The sequence below is a fragment of the Mya arenaria genome, chromosome 1, assembly GCF_026914265.1.
Source record: "Mya arenaria isolate MELC-2E11 chromosome 1, ASM2691426v1".
Lineage (NCBI taxonomy): Eukaryota > Metazoa > Mollusca > Bivalvia > Myida > Myidae > Mya > Mya arenaria.
In genome coordinates this window covers 41,021,676-41,044,265 of record NC_069122.1, presented here as the reverse complement: position 1 = coordinate 41,044,265, position 22,590 = coordinate 41,021,676, and the positions used below count along the sequence as shown (strand labels likewise).

Sequence of the window (22,590 nt, the reverse complement as noted above, 5' to 3'; positions counted from 1 at the left end):
ACCAGCGCAAGTTTATTTCACCCCTATTATTCAATTTCAAAAATATTTCTTATGTTTTTATATACAAGCAAAACATTAACAAAAAAGTCTTGATATTAAAAATTCCAAGCACGGGGATATTTTTTTTTAAATTGTTTCTTTCTGATTTCACAGCCAGGTCTATAGGGATATTTATTTTTTTTAAATAATTTTTGGGATTGGTTGGAAAATCAGGCATTTTTTTGGGGGGGGTGGGGGTCCAGAAATTGGAAAGATACATTTTTGGGCCTGATCGGAAAATCTGAAAGAAACATTTTTTGGGGTTGGTCGGAAATTCGGAAAGAAACTTTTTTGGGGGTTGGTAGGGAAATCGGAAACAGACATTTTTGGGGTCAATTGAAAACTTTTTTTTCGTTAGCAGCTATATCAAATTAGAACAGATAATGCTAGCTTTATAAAACTTACATCATCAATGATTTTTTATTGCTTAAAATGTGAGTCAGATTCAACATTCTGAATTGAGGATGGAAATTATGTGGTTATATTCATAAACAACTGTAACATAAACAATGAAAGAGTCATGTCAGTACACAATCAAAATATTAGTTCAAACTTTATCAAACGCCAACAGCTTCCAAAAAGTATGTTAAGTGGCATATATTAGCTTGAAAACAATCTGTTTTGTTTGATTTTAACAAGTGACAATACCCGCTCCATAAAAGTCACTTCCTCAGTCAGGATTAGAAAGTAATTTAGATAAAAGTCCCCTCTCCCTGTGACAAAAACTTCACTGTGAATTCCCCCCATCCCCATCTAATATTAAACCGATATCAATCACTTTGAAACTCAATCTAATACTTGTGTTTTACTACAAGAAAGGGAAATCTAACGAAATACTAAACCACAAATGACTGCAACATGAGTGATAGTAACTGTGCCGAAAAGCTATCATTACATTTTAATAGCGCAATTAAAGAACTCTGTTAACGTGATTAGATTAGGAAAGAATAAAAAGATAAAAAGAACGTTTAGGATACGATTTCAATTCTGTGCAATGACAAGGTGAAATCTCTGTGTGACTATATAGTTTTTTTGCATTCAGACATTTCGAAAGTTTATATTTTGTTAACATTTACTTATATATACATGAGTTATTCATAAAATTATATACATCAACAATGTTTATCCTAACTGGGTTATTATTAATTTCCAAGGAGGAATTTTAATACAAAGCTGACAACAAATCATAATAAGAAATAATTTTCCTTATTTCTAAAAACATCATGGAAATTGAATATCAAATATACAGAAATGGATCACATAAAATTTAATATTCATGCACCTGCTAAGCTAAAAGGTCTAAATGCAAAAACAGTGACAGATCTAGATTGTAGTGAGTAGATAACTAGGGTTAGTGGCAAGAAAGGGGGATAAATCTGTGAGTCAAGGGCAGTAACTCTGCATGGCTTACAAATGACATTCGCTTTCGACTCTCACGCATTCCCTACAAAAAAAGCACGAGCAATAATTATGTAGGATGCTGAAAACCACTGCAAACAAATATAGCAACACAAGTGTGGGTTGGGGTTTTCTGACTTGCAATTCCTATTTGATTTTATTTTTAACGTGCTACAGAAGAGTTGGTGTATTCTGAAAGACACCAATTTTATCACACTACAGTCAGACAACTTGCTATATATCAAACTCTGTTAATCTCGATGTTCACTTTATGTCAACATTTTTTCAAATGTGTTTGGTTTTGTTAAGACATGTTTTGTATTTAGGTTTTACTGAATGTTCTATCTCGTAGTATTTGCCGAGGTCCAACTTCTTCAATATGGCGAGTTTTGACTGTATGTATATTTTGTTGAAGCATTCTTGTTTATTACAAGGCAAAATTAGAATTTTGAATTGTTGTCAAAATGATGCATTATTCCCGATCAGAAAGGCCCATACCCCCTCGCCAAAAAAGTGAAAAAACAAAAACACTGAACATACAGGATATATACAAACTGCAAAATAATTGTACATAAAGTCATACATTATACTAAACAAAAGTTGAGAATCACATGTTCAACATGGAAAAAAATCAACATAAAACAGAATAAACAATTAATGAAAGGATTGTTAGCAAACTTTTTTCTTTTTATACAAAATGTTGACTTTGAGTGTTTTTATTAAAACATTGAATTGCTCTGAAGTTAAAATTCATATAATTAAAACAATATGTAAGTCATGTATATTGCATGTAGATTTATAAATGGTTAAGAATGATTATGTTGAAATATAAATAGTTAAAATGTATATCATAAATTAACATTGCAAGTTTTAGTAAACTGAATCCAGGACAATAGACCGCATCTCTGATGAGCAGATTTCGTCTAAATCATGGTTAATGTTTGTGCAATAGCATATTTAAAAGCAATTATGAACATTCATACATGCAGCTGAACTTCACAGCAATTAAATTGTTGAGTATGAATTTATTAACACACACAAGATACAATACGTAACACCATGCCTAAATTGCCATCGCAAATAATATATATCCGTGGTAAATGAAGCATTCTCAAGTCTTTGTGAATGGCTATATTTTTCTTTACCTTTCGCGAAATCTACATACAAAATGCACATTGTTAGACTACGGGATGTCATGGCCATTAATTATTAATCAATTCAAATGCTTTTATGTTAATGCATTACAATAACGCTGATTGAGACTTTAACAGCAAAATTCTTTTCTTTTTTTCTCATCAGGGGTATACGAGTTATAACAGACAACATCTATTAAAATGTAGGTACACAACATTGGGAAAGAAGAGGTTCATATTGTACAATCACATCTGTTACAAGAGCCTCCTCAACAAGAGGGTTGCCGAGGGAATGCCAAGACCCGTCTGTTCTTATTTTGATTTAGTCAATTCTGGTGCGTAACTCAACAATAACTAAAGCTGCACTCTCACAGATTGATCGTTTTGACAACTTTTTTTTACTTTTTATGAGCCATTTTTTTGCGTAAATGCCTGGAATCCAGTGATATAAGAATGCTTACAAAAGATCAGATCAATTTAATCACATTTACGTACGAAAAATAATGTTTTATGGATGAAAGCGTTCCTAATGCTTTAAAAAAAAATGAAATATTCCGCAGTTTACCAAACAATTGAGATCTGTTCTATTGTGAATTATCTAATATATAACAGAATTAATTAAAGGCACTGATGCCAAAATCAGCCAATTCTGAGACAAATAATTTAAAGTGTCAAAACTGACAATCTGTGAGAGTGCAGCTTAAAAGCCAAACTGTCTATGGCACCATGTATGTACCAAGTTTCATTGAATACCCTCAACGTCTGTTGAATCATGATCAAGGCTAAAGCTTTTGCATGACACTGACAAACGACACTGATAAGGCTGGTACAATTCCATTCTCTTGGAAAAAAACGAATAGCTTAAAACTCACACCAAATAATCAGTTACAAATATTAGCAAGAAAAAGGCAACACCATATTATTTCACAAAATTATATGAAGAGAGCTCACTAAAGCAACATAATTATAATTCAAAAGAGAAAGTATTATTTCTGAGAAAAAGTCCATAATCCAAAATATGTTTAAATCAATACGCCGGAACCAATTGTAAATATATGCGCAGGTTATCTTTTGGTAAATTTGCACATTGCAAGCAATTTATTTAGTTAACAGTATCATGATTGGATAAATATTGACCAATCAATAATAAACATAATCAACTAACATAATTAACCAAACTGTAAATCAACTGGTTTTATACAATTGGTTGCTAGGCTTCAAAAAGATTTCAGAAATTATTACAATGTTGCCTTAGTTTGTATCTCCAACAAGCCCTAATATTTTTTGGAGACCAAATTACATCTAGTGAAGTAATTTATAGAACTAAAGTTCTGTGACTCGGATGTGTCGCCTTTCGGGAGTAATTCCAACAGTTTCAAAAGAAAGATCATCATGACCTTGACCTTTGACCTACTGACCCAAATTTCATTAGGTAATTAATTTACCATATTATGAAACCTCTACAAAAAGTTATGTAAATGTTGTTGACATAAAATTAAGTGTGATGCCCACAATGCTGACAACGATTCGCCAAACAAAGTAATCCCTATCTGCCTGCTATGCTCGCTGGTGACAAAAAAGCCTAAGCAATTAATTTAACCATGTGAGTCTTTGGTACCTTTGTACTCCTGGTTGACCGAGGGTCGAGGTATGTCCGCAGTTTGGTCAGGTAGGCATCTGGTGGATTCTTAACATGTACACGCTCCTGGAAACATAGAAACAAACCTCATGTAAAGTAACTATATCAAGGAATACAGTGTGAAAAACGGTGCCAATTGGGCGGATCAACACAACCGCAGGCCCTAAAGTCATGTGACTTTCATTGCTCTATTAAAGTAACTAATAAACTGTGTTGACAAATGCTGAGAGGTCGAAGCACTTAGACTAATGATTAATATTATCAATATAAAACAATCAAGAAAGAATTTCATTATATGTGTCAGGGTGGGATTGTGGAGGATGGAAAAACATAGAGCTATGACCTATCTTTAAAAATATGTAATATGATGTTGCACCAAGAACAGGGGAGAGTTGAATGTATAACCACTTATAATAACACATAAGGCCTTAAAAAAATACATTTGGTTCGGGTTAACCAACCCTACCTACAAAATTGGTACCGAACCTTAACTGTTTACATAGTCAGTTGGAAATAAAAAAAAATTAAGTGTGTGTTTTAATATGTTATTTAAACTCTTTAAAGCCTAAAATACAGACCAAGATTTTTTTAGCGCCATACTCCAATTACGACAATTACATTTTGATATAAAGCCTAAAAAGATAACAAACAAAAAAGCCAACCTACACTACCTGTTTTGAAAAGGATTTAACCCCCTATAACCAAACCATTTTTTACGTAATATAATATGTGTATTTTGATTCCTTTTTCCATAAATTGTATTTAGAGAACTATTTACATGTGAATTGCCCTTGGAGTACCCTGCATAAAACTCATCATGATTAGCGATATTCAATCAATTATTCATACATAAAGTCTGGGAAGGGCCAAAAAATGAGAGTACATTTAATTACTGTAACAGACAGGAGAAGTCATAACTAGAATACAGATTCCAGACAAAATGTGCACTAATGAACAGTGGCGTAGCTTCCACTAATTTCAAGGCCTGGGCCTGCACATCATTTTTATTTTCGTGTAAAGAACAAAAACTTTTTGTGAAATTTTATGTCAATAAAACTTTAGATAGACGTCAAAATGTGCCATTACCCAAAAAAATCAAACAAACGGGGATACTCCCGGACCAAATAGCTTGATGCCTGCACATCAAAATTGGTCTAGCTACACCCCTGGAATAGGAGCTTTCAACTGGACACAAAACAACAGAGAAACCAGAGGGAAATGTCAATATACTGTGGCTTTCTCAGCCAGCATAAAATTTCCTGCACAAATGCACAATAGTACTTGACCTATGTCCCTACTTTATACAAACAAGCCAGGGTGTGTATTTGCATGAAGTTTATATTACAATGATATACAGAACAATTGCAAAAGAAAGTAAACTGAGATTTTTGAGAATGCAATGTTTTGGGTTGATAAGATGAGGGTTTTTTCCACCCTTTTGGGAATAGGGCTGGGGAAAAATGCATCATTTTGACTAAAAACTGATTTGATTTGATTCAGAACAAGAAGGCTTTTAAAATTTGAAAGATAAGATGAAAGAATGTTATAAAGTTTGGTCCGAGCAGTATACACCAAATTTTCCATACTGTTTTACAGAAATGGAATGAGATCCAATTTTTTGGACAAAACCCACCACATTATATAAGGAATTTTGTTTTCACATCTGGAGAAAAAAGATTTTCAACATGCACATGATATGGATCATTAAAATCGAAGCAAAAGTCTTGAATGACCTATATCTATTCCTATACTTGAATACTAAATAAGCTTCATCTTAGACCAAGAAAACATTACTCACCAGTAACTAAATTCTTGTAACTAAGTTACAAAACTTTAACCATGTACATGTATTGAACGTATTATTTAATATTATCATAATTAGTACAATATGGAAATTAGTAAAAACCAAGCATTGTTCAGCCTAACAAATGGCATCATAAACGCCCTGACAGCAGTGGAAAAACTAACAATACAGGTACCAGGTATAGACATTTAGAACCTCATCATGAGCCTCTGTTGTTGGATATCGCTAAACAAGCGCCAGGGAAATTAGTGGTGTTAATCACCCAGGGTTCCCCCCATCTCCCGCCAGATGGGAGCAGCTTTTAACACCTGGCAGATAGAAAACCGTACCAACAGAAAACCAAGGCTTAATATATGGTTCTCATTCCCTTTTCTAGTTTTCTTGAAACTAAAATGGCTGGCTTGCAGTGACACCAAAAAGATCTAAACAATTAATTCCGCTTTTTTCATTTTTTTTTTTGCAATTTTTCAAGAGATGGAAAAAGGTTTTGTCAGCTTACGCCTTGCATGTGAATGGCATAGAAAATGAGCAAATTTGCAAATTCTAGGACAATGTCATTACATTCTTGGATCTCTGCGTGACTAATTTAAGAAAGTATAGTGTACTAATGGGCTTCTCCATATTGATTTATTTAGACCCCTCCAAACATTCCCTGATAGTGGATAATAATGAGTTAACGCCCTCTTATCATTAGGGGTTTTTCAGAGACAAAATGCTCTGTATTTTCAGCAGCCATAGATATATTTGGTGTTGTTTGACCCTCTCATAAGTCCTAACCTAGGATGTCCCCGAGGTGCTGGGGCATTTGGCGGGGAATTTACCAGCACCTGGGATTGGCTGGACCGAAAGTCAAGTCCCTGCCTTTTTCCCAACCTCAGGACAACTGACTGGTGCTTTAATGTTCTTCTCCATACAAGCAGAGGAAAACTTCAGTTGAAATGTTTCCAAGGTCATTAAATTATTCATTTCGAGGTATTTACTACTGTTTTTTATGCAAATTTCCGACAATCTTTACAACTGTACTGAACTAATCTTGAACTCTAGAACCCCTGAAAACTTATCTTAGATTCTAATAACTGCCCGCTTCTATAAAAAAAAAAAACGTTCCAATGTTTTTCATTTTACTGGTGTCAGCCAGATCAATTGAGCGAATTATAAATCAGGATAATATCTGCCCCAAAGTTAAAAACTGAATTATTTCCCTGGACTTGCTGTTCAGTGAAGAAATATAATTTGTATTTACACATTGTTAGTCATAACTGTTTTATTTTACAATTGTAAAAGAGATTTTATGATAAAATATCAATCACTCTCGTTTACATGGTGTACGATCCGGGAGAAACCACTTGTCCACAGGTTGGTGACCCCAAACCAAACTTATAAGATGCGCCCAGGCCAGGAATCAAACCCAGGACACCTTGGTGAGAAGCATTGCACTAAGGCAAAAAAAATTGGTTTGGTTTGGGTAATATCTGTTTCAAAAACAGGTAGGGTAGGTAGGCTTTTTCTTTTTTAGGCTTTATAGCTTATTAAAAGTTTTAATCCATCAACACACACTTAAAAAAAATAATAATCTTTTTCTTTTTTTTTTTTTTTTTCCAACTGACTATAGAACAGTAGGGTCAGCACTAATCTTAAAGGTAGGGTCAGGTTATCCCAAACCAAATGTATTTTTTTTTAAGGCCTAACAACCGCCTTTAATATTTCTTTCCTTGAGAACCACACAGTTATATTGAGATGGCCTAATATAATTTCAGGGAGCCTGCTGCTTAATCATGGAACTCAAATAACATGAAATGTAAACAAAGCTACAAGTTTTCTAATTTCCCTCCATTGTAATTACTTTTTTTAGACCTTCTCCATTCACAAGACGAAGAAAAAAAATGGCCCAAAATAAATACAGACATGCTTAGAAATGAAACCGAGACCAACAAAAAAGAGATGGTTTTTTTTCTGCATATCAAAATATCAACAGAAGGCCTGGCTTTGTTTCAACAACCATGAAATCAAGCATAATAAACTAGTATTTCTCTGGCGCAAATTGGATATTTTCCCATTGTTTCTATGAAACAAAAGAATGAAAATATTTGCATTTCCCTGGAAAAAGTTTATTGAAGCTACTTCAGTGTCTATAAAAATCAGATTTATCAACGTAGCATGTCAGTTTGAATTAGGTGAGCGTATAAATTTGTTTACACCCTATTCTTTTATCCACCCTTTCTTATCTCGCAGACAATAACCTTGAATCTGACAGACTATGGCAACTCTTGAAATTTAATGAAAGAATTTCAAAAAAATGAAGTAAAAATATGATGATCTAGCTTATTTCCAAGACAAACATTCTAGGAAATAAAAAAAAACACTTAAGTTAAAGTAAAGACTTATATACCATTGTTTCGCTATCAATTAAATATTAAAAGTTAAACAACATTATTTATAATAATATTATTCAAGTACAGTTCACTCAACGAGATCGACAAATTTTCCATTGCCTTTCCCGGATTTTTGCAATGATTTTATCGACTGCCCCTGTTCTGCGGTGATCGAAATTAAAGCCCTCCGAGGGTGATCAGATGACCAAACAATTATAATTACAAACTTGGCGTTCCACAGGGGGGGGGGGGGGGGGATTTACCCCCATCATAGGGCTCATCTTATAGGAAGACGTGGGCGAAGATGCCACATTTTGCTGAAGGGTTTTGCTTTTTACTAAGCTTAAAGAGAAGTGCATTTTGCTAAAGATGTAACAAATAAAATAATAACTTCAGTGTTCATGTGCTTCACTTTCATGCAGACAATTTTCTGTGATGTGTACACTTGATTATGGAGTGAATCAATTGTTTTGTCCTTGAGGATTACAGTTATGATAATTTATAATTTATATATTTCATATCCAATATGGAAATTCTTCCCTCCACGGTGGTAACATCTCCTTTTTTTCAACTGGAGAGAAGTTATTCCTCCCTAAAGTTTGGGTGTATGATGAGCCCTGCATCAGTGGGTGGAATATATAACTGGTGTGGTATGTTGTCGCCGAAGTAGTAATTTTGAAGTGCCGTGGAAACCCAGGCTTAAAAAATCTCGTTGGTCCCACAGCGCTGACTTTTGTAAAGAAAAAAAGGCTGCACTCATAATAGCGGCGGTCAACATTAACCTAAGCCCGCAAGCCCTGTACTGGTTAAATGTCTTCTCGGCTTGCTCAAATTCTAAATTTTATAAAGCAGGGCTTGTTCAAAAATTTGATCCCAAGCAATATTAAAAACATTTGGGGTTGTTCACATCCAAAAGTCTAATTTCGATGACTGTAAGTGCCACCCTAATGGTATTCATTGAGGCTCGGTCAGCTACAGTGATAAAGTAATGTCTTCACTCTAGGAGGTCCAATGCTCTCTTCATGACCTGCACAAACTGGATGATCGAATAAGCCCAACAAAATAAAGCTGCAGTATCCTGATTTACAACAAAGAAAATCATATGGCACCTACCCCATACAATTACAAAAGTCTATGGATTAAGAACTTGGCACACAAATCAACTGTTCAGTGCTGCATGATAAAAATAAGTGAAGATATTTATTAGTTTTTCACTGAAATCATGAGAAGGCGTGCTGTGACGTAATGGTAAAATCCAGAATACATTTTTTGGCTGCAGCAAATCTGCACTTTGTGGTTTCCGCTTTTTAATATCAAAATTGGTTGCAGAGTGTACATGCAATTTATTCTCACTAAATCTTTCATAATAAGCAGTGCCCATGCATACATGTTTATAAATATGCTATATTGGCTGATGGTATAGGAAACACATTCTGCCAGAAACAGTTTTGACAGACAAGTGCTGATTTTACAAAATAACATTTTTACTTAAATCTATGTTTGGTAATAACACATGTTTTTAAGGGATATATTAAAAACATTGGATCAGAACTACAGTTAAGTAATGGTAAAAGAGTATAAGTTAAACAATTGGTTTAATGTGATGCATATGGCATAATCATTTAATTGGTAAATGTATACCTTATAAATAATCCTTTAATAAGCTTAGTGGTCAAGATTATATTTTGTCTACTTGCATCTGATTTGTCTGATTAAAATCAAAATCGGCTGACTGCTGATTTGCCAAAATAAATGTTTGGCATTTAATGCAACATTATAAGTCTCCCAATGGACATAATATAATTATGACCACTTAATAGACTCAAATCATGTGATTTAAAACTATTTTAAGTTTAGACAGTGATATTCAAATCATCACTAGTGATGCTTTCACCCTATAAAGACCATAATTTACTCTAATCTATGGTAATTGTTCAGCACTGAAAGTTCAACGACCAAACAGTCGGGCTAATGTTATCTTCCTCAGCAGTTAACATCGGGACAAAATGCTTCACACCTACAATAAACTATGCCGATAAAAATGTTGAGAACCTACTGAATGAACAAAAATCATTTTAAATACAATGTATGTTTTACTGTGGGTTTTGACACATTTAATAAAGAACATTATAATTATCAAATATGGACAATTTATAAAGATTAAACTCTTGTTTACATGATGCATCTTGTAATATGAACACATTTTTGGGGGCCTTTTTTGGAGTTGAAGTTTGACCACCATTGAAGCTGCCAAAAAGTATTCATATTACCCCCCCCCCTCTCCCCCCACCCACAAAACAGCCAAACATTACCCTTTTTTAACATGTTTTTTTCCATTTAAGTATCATTGTTGATTTAAACGTAATGCTGTTGCTACACTTCCACTGTCAACACAGGTTTTCTGTGCAAGAAGAACTACAAAGAGAAGAGGTTACATGTATTTAATTGTATTCTGTGGTATTGAAGTTTCAAAATTCCCTTCAACAGGGGAGTTTCTATTATTTACTCTACATAAACTGGGCATTAAATTCCCCCTCTAAGCTGCGAGTTTGGCACCTGTCACTACCAAGAGTTAGAGACTGGAAAAATGTCCTTAATAATATAATTAGAGATGATGACATAAGGTTAGTTTAGTTGAAACTTAATTTTTTTACAATGATTGTGAAACAAGTCATTATGCACCAGTCTATTGTAACCACGGCCCACCAGGTCCGGGGGTATACCGGGGATAGCCTGGGAAATGGGCCGTGTTTTTACATGTACCTTTCAGGTGGCCCTGCAGTGCCGGGTGAATGTTACAATTGACTGGTGCATTACAACAATACATTTATCACTCACGTTGGGATAATGTTAAGCGAGAGTTTGGTTTTGTGTGCTAGGGAAAAACCACCAGAGTCCCAGAAGAAACTAACTTGTCCGGCTCAATGATTATAAACCAAACTTACGTAACCTTGGTGAGAAACGAATGTGCTAACCTGACTGCTTTTACCGGACAACTAATACTATGAAATTATATTAGGTTAGATATTATGTTTTTAAAGAAAGCGCAGACAAACAAAAACTCTTATAAATGCCGGATGATGGAGGTTCATCTGGTTTCAAAATAAATGCCAAATTTAATGTCTGTTTTTGTTCTTCTTTCTTTATCAAAAGAATGTTATGTTGAACCAGTGATTTTTTTCACAAAATTCAGCCCAATTCCAAAAGCTATAAAGCACATATTTTCTTTTACCAAATATGAATAGATGAAGTTCTATTTTAATTTTTATTTTTTTCATCTAAAAATTGGACCCCAAGACCCAGATCTTTATCCCCTATTATAATCTTCTCTGACTATTTTTTTTTAAGTTGGAAGCATTCTTGTTCATTCGTACATGTATACTATAGACAAAATTCATTATCCCCATTTTAATTGAAATGACATATTTTTCCCAATCAAAATGACCCCCTTTCAAATTGAAAAAAAACAACACAATTAAAAAGAAACAAAAGATAACATTAATATACATTTAAATAAAAGGTCAATATACTTGATCCACAAAGCATTAGAAAAGTTAACAGGAGTCTGATATACCGTGAACTGAAGCCACCTTCCCAGATCAGGCCAAACTGTGTAAACAATGGAGACCAAAGTTTGTATTCACCATCCGATAATACATCAACAAACCTCCGGGATTGGACCAAACAATAAGATGGTTTATACATCATTTTTACATGTGTCAAACACAAATGAGATTCTGCAGGTGCAAAACTTTAAAAAAAAAAATCGATTTCAACTTAATGATGCTCTTCTGTTCAATATCCTTATACAAAAATCAATAAAACAATTTAAACATGAATGTAAATACAGTACACTCAACATGTAAAACCCACTTTGGGTTTCCCTCGGTGGTTTTCGTTATCGCGGCCAATAAAATGAATTAATCGACAGGCCGGGTCCGGTGAATGTGATTTAAGGCCCTCGGAGGGTCCCCAGTCGGAATTACATTTGCATCGTTCCTTGGAAAAGTTAACTACACGAAACTCTGCAGACACTTGATAAGAATCTCACTATTAAAAGTTAATTTTCTTTGAATAAAATATTAATCCATTATGATGGCTGCAGTAAATTGCTGTTATTGTTTTTCCTCTACCCATTCAATTCATTTTTCAGATCCGCTTCCGAGAAAATATTTGGTAAACTTTTTCGTTTTTAATAAAGTTAGCTTACCACAAGAAATGCAGTCTGGTATTTGCCCATGCATTTCAGAACGTGACTTTTGCTCTTGAAAATGTTTGATTATATCAAGACTGAATAATGGCATTTTATTTGATATTTTGTAACAATATTAAATATTTTACACCTGAAAGAGGCAATGTTCCTAGTCAAAGTTTTCAGTCAATCCCAGTTGGTAGTAACTGAGTTCAAATACACGCTCAAAGATGACAGTGCATGGTTGAATGCCTTGTTACCTCGTTTATTGTGGAAAATTCCCCAAAACATACTTTTTGGCATTGCTTTTTTTTTGCTAAAGGACTTCACGTTATTAAACAAATTATGACGTTTACGTCACTTCCTTTTAATGTTTGTTTAATTATTTTCGGTTGAAGGCGTAATGCCAAAATGTTTAGATATATAAAAGTTTTATATAATGTTTTGATTAAAACTTATATAGTATTATCTATAAGTAACTAGAGATTGCTTTTTTGAAAACGCGCATGTCTCCCCCATTGTGTGGTCGTAGGTGAGAAATAATCAATGATGGACATGAAATTTGTACTTTTGGACTGGAGACGAACAAACATAGGGGTCATCTACTGGTCATGACCAACCTGCATACAAAGTATGAAGTTCCTGGGTCCAAGTATGAAGTTCCTGGGTCCAAGTATGAAGTTCCTGGGTCCAAGCTTTCATAAGTTATTGAGCCAAAAGAAGTGTGACGTACGTACTGGTGACAAAGAAATTGACCTTGACCTACTGACCTCAAAATCAATAGTGGTCATCTTATAATCAAGACCAACTAGCAAACCAAGTATGAAGTTCCTGGGCCGAAGTTGTGTTTAGTAAATCAGCGGAAACTGTTATTTTACCTCAAGGTCACCTTCACCTTTGACCTACTGACCTGAAAATCAATACGGGTCATCTACTAGTCATGATCAACTGGCATACCAGGTATTAAGTTCCTGGGTGGAAGCATTCTTTAGTTATTGAGCGGAAACCATTTTTTACCTCACAGTATTGTGACCTTCATCTTTGACCTTCTGATCCCAAAATCAATAGGGGCCATCAACTAGTCATGACTAACTGGCATACCAAGTATGAAGTTCCTGGGTGTAAACGTTCTTGAGTTATTGAGCAGAAACCGGTTGTTCACCTCAAGGTCAGTGACCTTGACCTTTGACCAACTGATCGCAAAATCAACTAGACATCATGACCAACCTCACTTCAAAGTTTGGTGAACCTAGATCAAAGCATTCTCCTGATATTGCACGGAAATATTTTTTTACATTAGAGGTCACAGCGACGTTGACCTTTGACCTTGTGACCCCCCAAAATATAGGAGTTTTCTAAACCTCATGATCAACCTCCCTACCAAGTTTGGTGAACCTAGGTCAAACCATTGTCAAGATATTGAGCGGAAATGTTTTTTACATTGGGGGTCGCCGCGACCTTGACCTTTGACCTAGTGACCCCAAAAACAATAGGGATCTTCTACACCTCATGACCAACCTCCCTACCAAGTTTGGTGAACCTAGGTCAAACCGTTCTCAAGATTTTGAGCAGAAATGTTTTTTATATTGGGGGTCGCCGCGACCTTGACCTTTGACCTAGTGACCCCAAAAACAATAGGGATCCTCTACACCTCACGACCAACCTCCCTACCAAGTTTGGTGATCCTAGGTCAAACCATTGTCAAGATATTGAGCGGAAATGTTTTTTACATTGGGGGTCGCCGCGACCTTGACCTTTGACCTAGTGACCCCAAAAACAATAGGGATCTTCTACACCTCATGACCAACCTCCCTACCAAGTTTGGTGAACCTAGGTCAAACCGTTCTCAAGATTTTGAGCAGAAATGTTTTTTATATTGGGGGTCGCCGCGACCTTGACCTTTGACCTAGTGACCCCAAAAACAATAGGGATCCTCTACACCTCACGACCAACCTCCCTACCAAGTTTGGTGATCCTAGGTCATGCGGTTTTCCAGTTATCGATCGGAAACGAAGTGTGACGTACGGACGGACTGACGGACTGACGGACTACCGGACTGACGGACAGGGCAAAAACAATATGTCTCCCCCAGAGAGGGGGAGACATAACTATAGACAAATAAAAGACTTTACATATTTGGCAGCTGACACCTTTATATTTATCCAACATTTTCTGTCAAACTCATAATATTTAAGTATTTCACAGACACAGTGTGCCCTTTTCTACCTAAGCACCCTATCCCTTTTCTATCTAAACACCCTGTCCCTTTTGATTTGGTCGCAAATGGCGACAATGGCTATCGCCAGCGGGAACCCTGCTTTTCTACCTAAGCACCCTGCCCTTTTTTAAAGCCTGCTTAAACCCAGATTACACTTATCAGGTAATTTGAAATTTGGTTGACCAGATTTATCAATTCAATACCAATATAAGCTACAAAGAAGGCTAGACTCGTACTAAGATCTTCTCTGGAATTCATCTTTGGGCCAAAAACTCGCTCTGAAGTATCAGAATCAATGTAAGATATCTGCTAACTTAAACCTTATGTGCTGGTATATTGTGACACTGTCCTCAGGAGCATTTCACGTAGAAAATCCCATAATCTGTTACAATTTTTCAAGTAACTATTTCCTGCGTTACTTAAGTTGTTGTTGTGCAAATTGCATATTTATGGAAAGGTTGAGGAGTGGATGTTATATTGTGAAGAGAAAAAGAGATCATGGGAAATTTTTGAAAGACAAACACACATGACTTTACACTACATGTAGTGATACTAATCATTGACACTTTTTTTGTTCCGCTTTAAGTCTGGATGATATGAATTTGACAATAAATGTTTACCATTTTCCATTAGAAAATATGGGTATTTTGAGGGGGAAATGCAAGTTCTACTTGAAAGGGAAAACAACAAATAAACCATAAATTCAAAGTATAATCCATTAAAAAATCACTTCAAGGTCTTTAAGATGAAAAAGCCCTGTCATTGGACTTGGATTTGCAATTTGACACAAGATATTGTTCACACCATTCAGTGTTATTGGAACAAACACTAAAACAATTGCTACTGTGGTACTGTACCATCCTTTAATTATTGATTCTTCATTCTAACATATGTGGAAAAAACAGTGTAACACAACCTCCATGCCTGCAATTTGATGAAAAATCTATCTCACCTGATCACAGACCAGTTCCCACTTCTTTTCGTCATCATAGTTCTTTAGAAGCTTTGCCTTGTCTGGCGGGAGGTCCATGGAATTCTGCAGCCAAAACAATGGGCATTAACATACTTTAGTAGATCATTAATTGTTAAAGTATAAACTTTTGACTCATCTATACATGTACATGGTAGTAAAAAGAAAAATAGACTGGAACATTAAAAATGCACACTTAACATTAAGGCCTTAAAAAAAGGTTTGTTTCAGGAACCGTAGAATCGAGTGCAACCAGTGTTGCAATAAATAATTAAGTTAATTAAATATATGTTTACATCATTATTTCTGAGCCTTCTGTATTTTGGGGAAAATTGATTTAAAAGGGATTTTATTTCCCAGAAGAAGGGAAAAAAAGGCCTCCTCTACGAGGGGAAGACGCCAAATATCAGCATCTGTTATATAGAGATAAAAAACCCTGCCATGTAACTGCCAAAGTATTTTGCACAAAACAAGTTTTAAATGCATTTAAAGAAAACAACTTAACCTCTTTCAACAAATTCAGGTCAACAAACCTAATGACACACTTTTGCATTGTGAACTGCAGGTGCCCTTCATGTATATAAGTTAAGTTTTGAAAGTAAGGAATGAAAAAAACACTTAAACTTATTATTGTTAGTTGGATATTCACTTTTTGTCCACGAAACTAATATGAAATAACATAAAATGGTAAAACTGCTCGTTTTCATAAGCTTTAGTCAGACATACTAATGCATAACTTGGAATCCCAATCAGAATAAATAAATAAATGGAGACGAATCAATTTATAAATGAAGGATTTGCAATATAAAAATTGTAAAAAAATATGTCCACACACTACTATTTGGACTAACACACCCCGTTGCAGAAATAGCTAGCTCAATTGCAAGACAGGACAAGTGCTGCTACAAACATATCAAATTCCCATTTATATCAACCAGTTCATTTTTTTTCTATCCATCTGTTTTCTATCAAATTTCCAGTTACCAGTTCATTTTGTCAACTAATCTGCTTTCCGAGGAAAATGTGACAAAAAACACTCATTTGTTAAACCTTAATAAACTGAAATATGGGGAATTTTAACGATCATAGTATTTCTAATCTGACGGAATCTTTAATAAGAGTAATCCAATCGTTGTGATTTATTTAATTTAAAAACATCTTGATCAAATGAATTTGATACCAACTTACCAGCACTTTTGTAAAGCGCTTTTCTAATTCGTCCGGGTCCTCCGGCATTGGCATTCGAATCGGCATACTGGAATACCTTAATTCTGGATGTTTGTTATGATTATCTTGTTTACTACCAGAGTTTCCCATTATGTTTAAAAACAATAAAATCCAAATTTCAGCTCAGTTTTCCTTACAACTGAGCCAGATAGTCGAATCACAAAATTTGTCACATTGTGGAGAATGGCAACCATATAATTTATGAAACACTTTGATAAAGATACTATCGATCATCCTTAATCCGGCGAAAACAAAGAGGCATGGCTATTTTTTAACATAACCATTCTTTTTAAATTTTCAGGAAGTGTCTCTGACTCACTTCACGTCCATTCACGCGTGACGCGGTCCCTAGACTTACCGAAATACGATTATTTACCGAAAGACGGATAAAATTACCGAAAGACGCATGAAAGTTACCGAAAGACGCCTTATAGTGCATTTATATTATTGTTTTTATATTATAAGCTTCCAAAATAATCAATTATTCCAATTAATGATAATCTCATAATATTCATATAACTAAAACACACTCATAAAAATGAAAAAGTTCATGAAAATATTTACTTATTGTTCAATTGAATAAAGACAATATGTCAGTGAAATAGTTGTCTCCCTTCGCCAACCGAAAGACGATTTAACGCAGGTAAAATAACTTATTAGTTGTTGTATTATGAAAATGATTATGAATTTGGATTCAAATAATAGAATTTATATTCTTATGGAAATGTTAGATCAATAAACAGCATTTGAAAGTATTTTGGAATATACTTGAAACATTGCCTTTGAAATAGGTCAAAAATGTCGCTAAAATCATTTTCTTTTCAACTAATTAACTTAGATCTACAGTATAGTTCAGGGCTTTCAAATTTTAATTTTTGTTTATATGAAAATTGAAAAAAGAAGTTTTTAAACAGCAAAGTTCTCATCTTCAGATAAATTAGCTTACTTATGGACACTAATAACCAGACCACACCAAATACACAGAATCAGGCGATGTTTAAAACAACATAATTATCACCCGGTATATGACACCCCACAAAGTAGCGGCACGTTTTTTGGGGGACAGTTTGGTATTATTGAAAGTGTGTTAATTTGGGTAAACCCTTTTCGGCTCTGTGACACGTGTTGAGTAAATACCATAATAATTACGCATTAAAGGACCGCATTACGTGTACATTTATAATTGCGGGTGATTTTCACACAAATTGACGGCTTCATTTGAAGATTCATAAATAACAATCGCGAGTAAAAAGGTAAGTTATTGCTGTGAGTATTAAAGAAGTCCAAATTAATAGAACTTTACACTCTGAAATCATTAATGATGGATGAGTTTCCTTGTGGTATATGTGTTGTCCAACAATTGCGAGTCCATTAACTATGTCCTAAAACAAACTGTGGATTGGAGGTCACAACCATTCACAAAGTTTGTTCACCTGTCCAATGAGCTAGTTGAAGGTCAATTCAAAGAGTTAAGGTCTGCCATTGTAGGGACACGTACGTCAGAAGACTAGTCCAAATCCATTGCAGACACTGGAAATGCAGGCTATTATTTCTAATGCACCATGCTAAACCATAAAAAAATAAAGTATTTTAACTTTAACTGTTTGATTTCAACGATGAAGATATCTACATAGTTAATAATAAATATTGCACATAATAATAATAAAACATTATTGTTTGTATGTCTGACACATGCATTTGTTTGTAACACAAGGTGAATTTTTAATGTACATTTACCATAGCTTTTGTCATTAACATGTATATGTCTTTGTCAATGATCTAAATACATATTGTAAGTTAATCATTTTATTTTGTATTTGCAGCGTTCAATATTTCATGTAATTTTATTATGTGTATGACTTATGTTTTATGCAGCCTTCCATGTTCGATGTTAATCAAATGTATGTGTCATGTATGTTGAGAAATGATGAAAAATAAAATAAAAATTTAGTATTAAGTTAACTGTATATATTTGTCATGTTCTTACTTCACCTTAAACATATCAATAAATCGTTTCGGTTGAGAACAGGAGAATACTCTTATTGGCTAAATAAAGGAAATTCTTTTGTCAAAAAACTCATTATTTCTAGATATTATTTTATAATTTTTGGCTACAATGTGTAAAATCATCAAATATATATGAATATTAAAAATAAATACAATATCAAGCGTCTTTCGGTAAATTTCTATCATGTTTACTCCAGTTTAACCATATCCATAAATCGTATTTCGGTTGACGACGGGAGATAACTCTATTTGACTAAAAAAGGGAAATTCTTCTGTCAATAAAGTCATTATTTCTAAATATTATTTTATAATTTTTGGCTACAATGCGTATAATCATTATATATACAAGATTATTTAAAAATAAATGCATTAGAAGGCGTCTTTCGGTAACTTTCATGCGTATTTCGGTAATTTTATCCGTCTTTCGGTAAATAATCGTATTTCGGTAAGTCTAGGGACCCCGCGTGACGACTGAGTAGCAGCCAAAACGGCTATATCACAAACGGTCATTTCTGATTATTTTCTGAGCGGTAAAGTTTTTCAGAGGTATACCTCGAAAAGGCACCCGTTATTATAAGCATTTGCTTATATGGACTACACAACTAAGTCTACATTAAGTCTCATTCTAACATCAGGCCCGTCTGTGAGAACTGTGACGGTTTTTTGGACTTCGCAATTGTCTATCTCCACGACACGTTACGTACATGTACAATGCAGTCTTAGATAGCCGCTTCTACAGTCATTAAGCAGTTAAAAATTAGCGGTTGATTATAAAGCTCTCGCTATCGCTTTCAAGATATTCTTGCCGTATCTTTAATTGGGTCTAGATTTGATTGATAGTGTTTGTTTAGTATGTGTCATGATTAGATATATATATATAATTAGCCTTCAGTAACACTTGCAACAAGGGGGAGTGTGTATGAAGTGTGTGCGGAGGAGTGAACTGCAGTATGGACTGCAGCATGAGCTGCAGTATGATCTGCGGATTGAGCTGCAGTATGGATTGTGGAGTAAGCTGATGTATGGGCGGCGGAGTGAGCTGTTGTATGGGCGGCGGAGTGAGCTGCAGTATGGATTGCTGAGTAAGCTGCAGTATGGGCGGCGGAGTGAGCTGCATTATGGGCGGCGGAGTGAGCTGCTGTATGGGCGGTGGGGTGAGGTACTGTATGGACCGCGGAGTGAACTGCAGTATGATATGAGGAATGAGCTGCAGTATGGACTGCGGAGTAAGCTGCTGTATGGGCGGTGGGGTTAGCTGCTGAATAGGCGACAGAGTGAGCTGTCAAAGTATGGATTGCGGAGTAAGCTGCAGTGTGGGCGACGAAGGGAGCTGCAGTATGGGCGGCGGAATTAATTGCAGCATGGGCGACGAAGTAAGCTGCATTATGGGCAGCGGAGTGAGGTGCAGTGCAAACTGCGGAGTAAGCTGCATTATGGGAGGCGGAGTAAGCTGCAGTATGGGCGACGGAGTGAGCTGCAGTACGGAGTGCGGGGTAAGCTGCATTATGGGCGGCGGAGTGAGCTGCAGTATCGGCGGTGCAGTAAGCTGCATTATGGGCGGCGGAGTAAGCTGCAGTATGGGCGGTGGAGTGAGCTGCATTATGGGCGGCGGAGTAAGCTGCAGTACGGGCGGTGGAGTGAGCTGCAGTACGGACTGCGGAGTAAGCTGCAGTATGGGCGGTGGAGTGAGCTGTATTATGGGCGGCGGAGTAAGCTGCAGTATGGACGGTGGAGTGAGCTGTAGTATAGGCGGCGGAGTAAGCTGCAGTATGGGCGATGGAGTCAGCTGCAGTACGGACTGCGGAGTAAGCTGCAGTATGGGCGGCGGAGTGAGCTGCAGTACGGACTGCGGAGTCAGCTGCAGTATGGGCGACGGAGTGAGCTGCAGTACGGACTGTGGAGTAAGCTGCGGTATGGGCGACGGAGTAAGCTTCAGTATGGGCGACGGAGTGAGCTGCAGTATGGGCGGCGGAGTAAGCTGCAGTACGGACTGCGGAGTGAGCTGCAGTATGGGCGGCGGAGTAACTGTAGTACGGACTGCGGAGTGAGCTGCAGTATGTGCGGTGGAGTGAGCTGCAGTATCGGCGACGGAGTGACCTGCAATACGGAGTGCGGAGTAAGCTGCAGTATGGGCGGCGGAGTGAGCTGCAGTACGGACTGCGGAGTGAGCTGCAGTATGGGCGGCGGAGTAACTGCAGTACGGACTGCGGAGTGAGCTGCATTATGGGCAGTGGAGTGAGCTGCAGTATCGGCGACGGAGTGAGCTGCAATACGGAGTGCGGAGTAAGCTGCAGTATGGGCGGCGGAGTGAGCTGCAGTACGGACTGCGGAGTAAGCTGCAGTATGGGCGACGGAGTGAGCTGCTTTATGAGTTGCGGAGTGAGCTGCCGTATGGGCTGCGGAGTGAGCTATTTTATGGGCTGCGGAGTGAGCTGCAGTATGAACTGCGGAGTAAGCTGCAGTATGGACGGCGGAGTGAGCTGCTGTATGCGGCGGGGTGAGCTGCTGTATGCGGCGGAGTAAGTTGCAGTGTAGTGTGGGTGGTGATGTGAGCTGCAGTGTGAATGGTGATGTCAGCTGTCGTGTGAGTGGTGATTAAAGCTGCAGTGTGAATGGGAATGTGAGCTGCAGTGTGGGTGATGATGTAAGCTACAGTGTGAATGGTGATATGAGCTACAGTGTGAGTGGTGATGTGAGCTGCAGTGTGAGTGGTGATGTGAGCTGCAGTGGGAGTGGTGATGTGAGCTGCAGTGTGAGTGTTCAAGTGAGCTCCAGTGTGAGTGGTGATATGAGCTGAAGTGTGGGTGGTGATGTGAGCTGCAGTGTGGGTGGTGATGTGAGCTGCAGTGTGAGTGGTGATGTGAGTTGCAGTGTGAGTGGTGATGAGACCTGCAGTGTGAGTGGGGATGTGAGCTGCAGTGTGAGTGGTGATGTGAGCTGCAGTGTGAGTGGTGATGTGAGCTGCAGTGTGAGTGTTGATGTGAGCTGCAGTGTGAGTGGGGATGTGAGCTGCAGTGGGAGTGGGGCTGTGAGCTGCAGTGGGAGTGGGGATGTGAGCTGCAGTGTAAGTGAGGATGTGAGCTGATGATGTGCGAGTGAGGATGAGAGCTGCAGTGTGAGTGGTGATGTGAGCTGCAGTATGAGTGAGGATGTGAGCTGATGCAATTTGAGTGAGGATGTGAGCTGATGTAGTGTGAGTGGTGATGTGAGATGCAGTGTGAGTGGTGATGTAAGCTGCAGTGTGAGTGAGGATGTGAGCTGCAGTGTGAGTGAGGATGTGAGATGAATTGTGAGAGGTGATGTGAACTGCAGTGTAAGTGGTGATGTAGGCTGATGCAGTGTGAGTGGTGATGTGAGCTGATGTAGTGTGAGTGGTGATGTGAGCTGCAGTGTCAGTGAGTGAGAATGTGAGCTGATGCTGTGTCAGCTTCAGTATAAGTGGTGTGAGCTGATGTGTTATCGATGATGTGAGCTACAGTGTGAGTTGTTGAGTGAGCTGATGCAATTTAATTTCAATTTGTCACACAAATAACACGATTAACAGTATCAAATGTCTTTTGGAAGGGTAGCTTGATCATGCCTCTCTGTTAA

General features: G+C 36.9%; 1 protein-coding gene across 6 annotated transcripts in view; it reads right to left on the bottom strand.

Annotated features, from left to right (window-relative positions):
- Positions 1–17,325, bottom strand: part of LOC128210040 (formin-like protein) — a 72,230-nt gene extending 54,905 nt beyond the window's left edge. For 2 of the 6 annotated variants that reach the window (XM_052914346.1, XM_052914365.1), the window contains exons 1-5: positions 16,954–17,325; positions 15,748–15,831; positions 4,189–4,275; positions 2,583–2,594; positions 1,451–1,483 (exon numbers count right to left, since the gene is read on the bottom strand). In XM_052914346.1, the coding sequence (XP_052770306.1) occupies positions 1,451–1,483; positions 2,583–2,594; positions 4,189–4,275; positions 15,748–15,831; positions 16,954–17,082 (345 nt within the window). In that variant the 5' untranslated portion in view covers positions 17,083–17,325. The remainder of the gene's footprint in view (positions 1–1,450; positions 1,484–2,582; positions 2,595–4,188; positions 4,276–15,747; positions 15,832–16,953) is intronic. The other 4 variants (XM_052914525.1, XM_052914691.1, XM_052914606.1 and 1 more) reach the window with 3 other exon arrangements.
- Positions 17,326–22,590: the final 5,265 nt, after the last annotated feature.